The 9,341-nt window shown below is 42.0% G+C and overlaps 1 protein-coding gene across 1 annotated transcript; it reads left to right on the top strand.

Annotated features, from left to right (window-relative positions):
- Positions 1–8,292: 8,292 nt before the first annotated feature.
- On the top strand, positions 8,293–8,703 carry LOC119652120. Its single transcript, XM_038056061.1, has one exon. It carries the CDS (start codon positions 8,293–8,295, stop codon positions 8,701–8,703), a length of 411 nt encoding a protein of 136 aa, XP_037911989.1.
- Positions 8,704–9,341: the final 638 nt, after the last annotated feature.

Genomic DNA, 9,341 nt, shown 5'->3' on the forward strand with positions numbered 1-9,341 from the left:
GTCTACTCATCCATTTTGGTTGAGTTCGCGCTGATGTTGGTTATATTGTTGCACGTTGGCCGGGTTATTTCTTCTTTCTGCCTACCAGTCAGTCTATCTGTCACACGCGTTTTTCTCTGAGACGGTTGAAGCAACTGACACCAAATTTGATGAAAAAAGTTGAGAACTGTAAATGCTCACGCATACAGTGAGTTATATAATTCTACGTCGAATTTAAGGGAGGAAGGTCCCCATACATGGAAAAGGGGGGTGTAAATTTCTTTTTCATCAAATATAGTCATGTGGGGTATCAAATGAGAGGTCTCGATTAGTACCCGAAGGTGGTCCTAGTATTGACATTTTTTGGAAAGGTGGGGAGTGCCGGGGGTTGAAAGTGAAAGTGCTTTAACCGACCCATTCCCAACCGAAAAATCTGAAAAAAATCAGGGGCTGCGACTATATGGTACCTAGGCTCCGAAATACTCGTCATACCGATACCTGTTCAAATAAGGTTAATAATAGTATATTACTATAGCTTTTAGTAATTGGCTAGAAAACCCCCTTAAGTTCATCCTAGCATCACGAAATTTTGCATCAATGTAGGCTATAATATAGAGCATTATCCTACTAGTTTGGTGGAATCGAACTATCACTAGCAAAGTTGTAACAGGTCAAAATTGGGCTTCTTTGCAAATTCAAGGCTTTGAATTTCAATATCACTTGAAAGTGGATATTTTCACATAATATATGCATATATTACGTGTTACGTACTGATGAGACAAATGCACACCCAAATGTCTTTATAAAAGAATTAAGCAAAACCTTTCATACTTGAAGCGTCCAGCTGCCGGTTTCCCGACTTGTTTAAGAGGTGGAAATGTTCAAAAAGCTAACTCCCGAGTTCACATGCCTCAAAAATGTGGGGTTTTTACGAACTAACACTACCTCTCATCAGGCTACGATTAAGATTTCCCCATCCAGCAGCTTCCTGTCAGCTTAAGGTCTTTAATCCAGACCCGGAGGCATGGTCGGGTCACATACCTTGGGGATGCATTGTGTCACATAGAGAACTTTTTTTATGGAACTTCCATTCTTAGTATGCTACACTTCATTTCCGGAAAGGTACTTACATTGCCGTCTTTGTCCAGGACAGTATTCAACTATGATACAAAAAGTCTCTAATAGACTTCGGTCTTTTGTGTTGTTCTCTCTGCTTCCCCATTCCAGCGCCCACGCACTAAAACCACTGGCAATATCCTTCAGACTTCGTCCCTTCAAACTAAAACAACGTGAAATTTTATGGGGCGTAGCAGCTGTACACGTGAACACCGCTTATTTTTGTCCTCACAAAGTCACTAAACTAACATTGACTGATGGTGCATTGTACAACTTACCGACCGCAAAGCCATATCAAAGCTCCCCCAGTTGAATATGTTATCCATTCGCTACTGTAATGGTTTCTTTATGGTTCGCTTACTATGCCAATGTCAGTGTCAAACTCGTAGGTGTTCAGTTCAAGTAAATCCTGAGCGACCTTGAAATCATTGAGGTTTATTTGAATAAACTTCAAATGTCCGTTGGAATCAACGCCTTCTTGAAAACATGCTGGTTGTCTCGTCCCTTCTTTTCTTTGCTCATTTGGGGTCCTATTACATTCCTTGGCAACACGGCCTTTCTCCCCACATTTAGCGCAATAATCGGACTAATCGATGCCGCCGACCCATGCCTCCGCCAAGCGTACATCCGATTCGAATTTTTCCTGCCGCCAATAGCTTTTGCCCTACCTCAATTAGTAATCACATTTTGGCCGTTTCAATACTACTCGTACCACAGGGTTTTTCTCAGACGCACAATGAATTCTCCACGCAGTTCCTCCAACTTAGCGCAAATTTCACTTTTGGATGTTACTTCGTCGAGATCCTTGCACTGTATACATGTAGATATCATGGTTGCATATTGTGACATTCTCTCCAAGTTAGTTCTTAACTTGGTTAGGAAAGCCGTCAGTTTTGCCCAAGCTGGATTTTTTCAACTCACACGCGAGACCACCTTTCTGAATCCTGTGGATTTTGCTGTCATTTCCGTCTAGTTCTTTTAGGTCCGCGTCAGCTTCGGCCTTTTTAGGTATTTGCGAGAACGACATATTGCCCTTGCTGTAGATAACAATTTCCTCTGAGCGAAATCGCACTTTCCCTTTCTTCTTGGCCTTTTTGTGAATGGCCTCGTTCCATCCACCATTCCCATTTCACATCTGTTGTCGATGATAGCATTTGGGGCCTAGCGTTCCTCCCTTCCGTACTTTTGGTTCCATTCTTCGTAACTATTACTGTGCCTTTTTCCTTTCTAAGTACCTGCTGATTCCCATCTTTCTCCCGCACTTTTTTCTTTAGTGGCAGATCAATGGCACTACGATTAGGTGTCACCTGAGTCGCCTGTGACACTGTTGGGACGGCAGGTTTCGGCTTTTGCTTGGGTGCCCTTTCTTCCTCCTACGACCGACTATAGAAAACCTTTACCCTTGATAAACTCGGACAGTTCTATGGTGTTTGCTCCAAGCTGCATGAAGAGTAGTTCTCCCGTGCCGGCGCTCTGTTCTCTATCAGTCTTGGCTGAATTACTCCCTTTGAACACTCAATCGCCTTTACCATTTAACGTAACGTGACGTCCTGATTTCCGTTTTTTGCCGTCTTTGGCATTGGTGGAGATCGGAGAATTGAGGAACTTCTCGTAAATAGGTAAAATCCAAAATTTTTGAAAAAATCTTTAACTCCTGCGGTCCTCCTTCTTGGACAAATGCGGTGGGCTTCAAAGCTGCCTTGGCGGCCAGCGAATCCCTTTCAGCCCATCATTTTATTACATTTTGCTTGAACATCTCCTTCTCTAGCTCTGATTCACTTGTAACATTAGATGTCGCGGTGTCCAAATTATTTACCACCGAGGTGTTGCAATTGGAGGATATCGACGACCGGATGCCCACTTCCAAAAACAGCCGGTACTGGGTAATTTTACTCCTTCCCACTTCTTCCATGTTGGTTTAATTTTTGGGTATCCTATTTTCAATCTGAGACCGTGCGGCGTGAGGCGATCATTCCATTTTTGGAACTTTGCTATGAAATGCTAGGAAAACATCATCTGCATAAAGCAGTGTATAGGGCACTGTCCCGTGTGGCCATTTCCATAACAAGAAAAATAAAGAGTAATGAGAAGATGCTTCCCTGATGTTCTACATGTCCGTTTCCATAACAAGACAAACAAGGACCCCGGTTTTGGGCATAGCTCCCAAGAATTCAAAAAATAAAAAGAACAACTAACTGTTTCATCTAGCGCAAAGGTGAGGCTTGTGTCCTGGATGAAACAGCGTGACCGAAAGTAGAAATGGATGGAAATCGCTCCTTTTTATTATAATCGCAAATAGGATAAAGATGCAAATTTTAAATTTTAAATTGAATATACAATAATTCGCAACTTTCGGTCACACTACTTCCCTATACGAAACCGTTAGCCATTCTTTTTAACATAAGGTGAAGGTGGAGGAGGGATCTCGTTGAAGTGACATCCAAAGAGAGATTTGCACTGCCTTGAAGAAACTTGCCGAGGAGAATACTGTCAGTCTGCAAAAAATGTCTATGGTACACTCAAACGACCACATTGTGACCAGTTGAAGCAACGTGGAAGTTACAGGCGGATGGAAAGGTTCAAATCGGATGGATTATCTGCCTCCTGAGAGAGAAGATTTCATTAAAGGGGTGCTTCAAGTGCCCCACGTTTGCACCCTTGGGGAAAGGAGGTATGCCTTACTTTAGACCTGATCTTTCTCAGCACTTCACTGACGCATGATATGTCCTGGTGCATCAGCTGTAAGTGGAATCACAGGGCATGTAACCACCGTACCTGAAACCGAGAAAGATGCCAGGCTTGTCTGCAAAAGCTTTGGATGAGTGGACCTTCATAGAAGTATGGTTAAACCAACCTAATAAGCAGGCGCCTTCACGAAAAGAGCTGCCCATGTGGCCCAAAACATCGCCAATGCATGTGAAGCATCCACGACTAGGAGGTACTCACTCCCCAGTAGAATATCAAACTGCTAGTGGAATAGTAAACTAACCAACCTTGGATCAGCCCACCTGGTAGTTAGAGTTGATCAGGAGCAAACAGAGCGCGCCTGCAGAAAAGCACGCAAAACCCTCAAGCACACCTCACAACACATCCAACGGAGCAAGTGAGAATGCATTAAGAAGCTCTGTTCGGAAACAGAGGTAAACCTTTGGGGGGGGCGCCTAAATAGTCGTGATGAGGCGATTCAGAGGCCATTCATCTCTGCAGATCATGTGCCCTACCCTCTTGTTGAGGCATACCGAAAAAGGAGCTGATTCTTACTGTGGAAACCAAACCGAACTAGTTCGCTGAATTTTCTCAGCGTGCATGTCCGAGGGGATGTTTGCTGCGGATAACGGACCCCAAGAGTACGTTGTCTCCACGGGTGTTACACAGGGTTCTTTGCTGGGCCCACCATCTTGTACAACGCTTTTCTTAATCTTCCGGTTCCGGGGAAGCCACTTTGATGAGATACGCTGACGATATAGCGCTGGTTTCAGTCGCAGGGAATCTCGAAAATGCTGAGTTACTCTCGACTCATGCGAAGGAATCAGTTCTGTTAAGCCGAGGAGGTAGTAATATACTATTATTAACTTTATCTTAAAGTATATGGATATGGGGGTATTTCGGAGCCTAGGCATAATATAATAGCAAACTCATGATTTTTTTCAGATTTTTCAGTTGGGTAGTTTCTGAGAATGCGTCCGTTAAAGAAATGATCACTTCGGACCCCCCGGTTTCCCCACCTTTCCAACAAATGTCAAAACTAAGACCGGCTTCGGAAAGTACTAATGAAGACCTTTCATTTGATACCCCACATGACTATATTTGGTAAAAAAAAATGTACACCACCCTTTCGCGTGTATGCCCTTCCCCGGTAGTTTCCCGTGGATTATGATGCAGAACATTGGACTTAGCGTCAAGATAAAAGTTACAGACAACCAGGAATTTTTCATTATTCCTATCATTCAAATGATGTCATAAGCGTCCTTTAATATCTCTAATACCAAAATTACCGAGATAATTACAGATTAACACTCTATCAGTGCAAATATTCAAGTCTAACATCTATCATGGAGAAGCTTCAATATTTGCCCCATGAACTTTCACTATGGGATTAGATTTCAAAACTATGATAATTGATGAAAAATTATAAATAAAATCCTTAAATTCCATGAATTGACAGAAAAACCACAACTTTCTTGATCTCATTAAAACGCGTAATTTTATCATAATTTTCCAATAACATGTTTTCTAATAACATTTCTCAATGAACATAAGTGAACCGCTTACCTTACTCGAATGAATGAGATCCATACACACATATAGTGTTTACATATTTACAAATATTCATGGAAACATATTTATAATATGTATATGCGAGTGTGGTGCTTTACAGTAGCACTAAGTAGCATTGATCTCAGGCACGTACTGGGCATTTATTCTTCGAAATTATAATCAATTGCTTCAAGCTTTGAAATCTACGCGGTTTGAATTTAAAAGACTTTAATCGGGAACGACCTGTCTGACACAAGCTCTGTGTTTTTATGAATCTTTTTATATGTATATTGCCCTCTACGAAATTATCGTAGAATCTCCCCATCTGTAATATCGCGGTGTGTCACATACGCTTCCAGCATAGTCAATTGCCTGAAAGCCTTAAAACTGGCGCTATCTGAAATTGCAATGCGATCTGTGCAAAATGTTATTGAAAAACGGTAAGGAAAGTTATTGGAACCAATACCGTGACCGAAAAGATCTTAATCGGAAATTTCGTTATCGACAGGATGACATATCATGTAGCATTTAATTGCTGCTGCTAGCTGGTGTGCAAGGCCACTATAAATCAGGACCCACGTTACATTATTGCGGGTATTTTTTTCCAAATATTTCCATTTGGCTCTGTCATCGCAGTCCTATTCCATGTGGTGCGCAACCTGTCCACATAAACATAGCCCCATTTTTACCTCTCGGGCCTACTTTGCTATAATATTAACTAGTCCTCTTAAAATGACCCCCCCCCCTTCAGTACAACGATCCCTTTGATGCTTTTGATAGCTCCTGATCTGTGTTCACCTTTTTCTTTTGGCCAAAATCAGTCATTTTCTATTTCGCCTTCAACATCTCGCACACATTTTGCCAAGCCTTACCATAATAACCAATTTCAGCCTATTTTCTACATCAATGCTGTAGGACCCATTTAGGAAAAGCTCGACGATCCTCCAATCTCTCCCGATACCACAATAAGATGTTTTCTATGCAGGTTTTACCATTCGTAGACACCTAAAAATTCAAAATATTTTTTGATATATCCAGTTCTGCCGTTCATATGCGTTCGATTGCGATAAATTCATGTGGCATGCAAAATTTTGACTTTCTATAATGATGTTAATAATAGTGGTATTATGTATTATATTATTACCTAAACCGATATCATAATTTTGTCCCTTTAGAATGAAATTAAAGGGGGTAAATTTCTAGAATATGGTACTATGCTATTATTAAATTTATTTAAGCAGGTATCGGAATGGGATGTATTTTGAGGCCAAGATTTTGCATAGGTGTATCACTGTGATTTTTCAGAGTTTTCGGTTGGATACTTTCTGAGAACAAGCCCTGTTACTGTAGGTATACATTTTGAGACATCACTTCCGGATGTTTCGCCCAATGTCAAAAATAAAACTAGTTCCAAAAAGTACTGCACGAGCCCTTTCATTTGATACCCCATATGACCATATTCTCATAAAATAAAAATTGTACTCTCCTTTCACATGCACGGACAGCGCCCTCTCTCCCCCTCCCTTAAACTCAACAGAAACGACGATCCACAGACCAAATCTTTTCATCCATTTTCGTGGCAATAGCCTTAGCCGTTTCCGAATAAATTGTATGTCACCCACAGACAAACAGAACAGATAGAAGAGATGATCTGTTGCTAGAGCTTAAAACGGGTGAAGATTTTAGTCAAGATCAAAAAAAAAATCGAAATGGCAGCAGAGTTTTAATGAATGCAGGGACCTGGATGACGTCGCAAAGAAGTCCGAAACTTGTGAAGCCATGCAATATCAATTACGGCTACAATCAGTGAGCGGGGTAAAATACGCATTGAGAGAAGTCGAGTGCATAAATGCTTTAAGTTCGGACACATTGCCAAAACCTGCGCTTGCTTGCAAGATAGATCCAGTCTGTGCCAGAAATTCTGAGAACAAGACAATTTTGTGAAAGGTTCCAACGGGAAGCCCAAATGCGTGTCCTGTGTAGAAATGGAACACAACGCCCACATTGCAGGAAGCAATAAATGCCCACTGTTCAGAAAGGCGTTGATAACTAAGTTCAAATGAAGTTTATGCAACTAAATCTGAATGACTGTCAAGCGACCCAAGACTCACTTTTCCAGAGCATGTTCGAAAGGAATGTCGATATAGATATCGTATCCGAACAGTATGGAAATCTGCATAGCGGAGTATGGATGACAGACAAGAACAGCAAGGCAACGATATGGAGCTGCAGAAGTCGAGCTATACAACATTTCGAAGACGAATTTACCTATGTCAAGATTGAAGGTATAAATGCATATCTATGGCTGTTGCGAAGCATCGAGCCTAGAGGAACTCACTTCATTGCTGCAGAAACTATCGTTCGATGAAAGGCGCTACAATCCCTGGACCTAGCGCTTTCCGAAGACGAAATTTGAATTTCTGATGGAATTCAGAAATCGAGGAATATCGTAAAAACTGCCTCAAAGCTAGAAGACGCTTCCAGCACAGAAGAAATCGACCTGAATTCGTGGTGCTACATATTCAATACAAAAACGCAAGGAAAAAATTGCAAGTAGCTACCACAAAGTGCACATCCGAACATTTCAAACGGAGGTACGAGGGGGACCTATAATTACGCTGCGGTAGGGAGGGAGAGTGGGAGAACCTATTGTTTGACCACATGTCCGTTAGTGTTACGCCACTTGCGTCAGTGCCCGAAGTTGTGTCGCTGTGAGTGCATCGGTTCACCTGTGAGATTTTTTTTTAGAAAAACAACTTTTTACATTTCGGCGAAAACGTAATGGCAGATTGTGGAGAACAACGCGCGGCTGTCAAATTATGTTTCCTGTTGGGGAAATCGGCCGCGGAAACTATTGTAATGCTTAAGACTGCTTATGGGGATGCTGCCTTAAGTAAAACCAGAGTTTACGATTGGTTTTCACGTTTTAAAAATGGAGAAATGTCTATTGAAGACCAACTTCGTTCAGGACGCCCCTCAACGTCAAAAACTGATGAACCCGTCGACAAAATCAATGCCCCCATTCGTGAAGACCATCGCCGAACCATTGATCCACTCTGTGAGATGTTAGGAATGTCATGGAGTTCAATTCAGAGACTTTTATCGGAAGATTTGCACATGCGAAGGATTGCAGCCAGATTCGTCCCGCGCCTTCTCACAGACGAGCAAAAGGAGCGTCGACTTCAGGCATGTTTTGAGCTTCAAAATCAGCTCGAAGAGGACCCTGAATTTTTTCCAAGACGATTACTGGTGATGAACCGTGGTGCTATGGATACGACCCCGAAACAAAGCAGCAATCAAGCCAGTGGAAGACAGCTGACTCTCCTCGTCCCAAAAAAGTTCGCCAAGTGAAGTCAAACATCTAGACAATGCTCATTTGTTTTTTCGATTGCAGAGGTGTTCTGCACGCGGATTCCGTTCCCTTGGGTCAAACTGTCAACCAGAAGTTCTACTTGGAGGTTTTGAAAAGATTGAGGGAGAGTATCCGGAAGAAAATGGCAGATCTTTGGTACACAGGCGACTGATTCTTCCATCTTAACAATGCGCCGTCCCACACTGCCCTTTCCGTAAAGCAATTTTTGACCAAAAACGTCATGACACCGATTGTCCACCTCTCTAGCCCTCTAGCCCCCTGTGACTTCTTTTTGTTCCCCAGACTAAAAAGGAATATGAAAGGAAAGCGTTTGACCACTGTGGAGGAGGTGAAACAAAATTGACTGGAAGGCTTAAAGGACATCCCGATGAGTGAATTTAAAAAATGTTTTGAACAATGGAAGAATCGTTTGGAGAAGTGCGTTGTAGTCAAAGGCGAATACTTTGAAGATGATCAAAATGGTGAAAAAATAGTGTGAAATAAAGAAGTTATAACGAAATTCCCATTTTTTTTTTGGGTCCCCCGTCGTATACTGAATCTGACTCTGATCCATGGTACGACGCATACAGGTCAGTAATGTCATCACTGGGAAGGCAAACGATCCCCACTGATTACT

This window comes from Hermetia illucens, chromosome 3 (genome assembly GCF_905115235.1).
Source record: "Hermetia illucens chromosome 3, iHerIll2.2.curated.20191125, whole genome shotgun sequence".
NCBI classification, from domain to species: domain Eukaryota; kingdom Metazoa; phylum Arthropoda; class Insecta; order Diptera; family Stratiomyidae; genus Hermetia; species Hermetia illucens.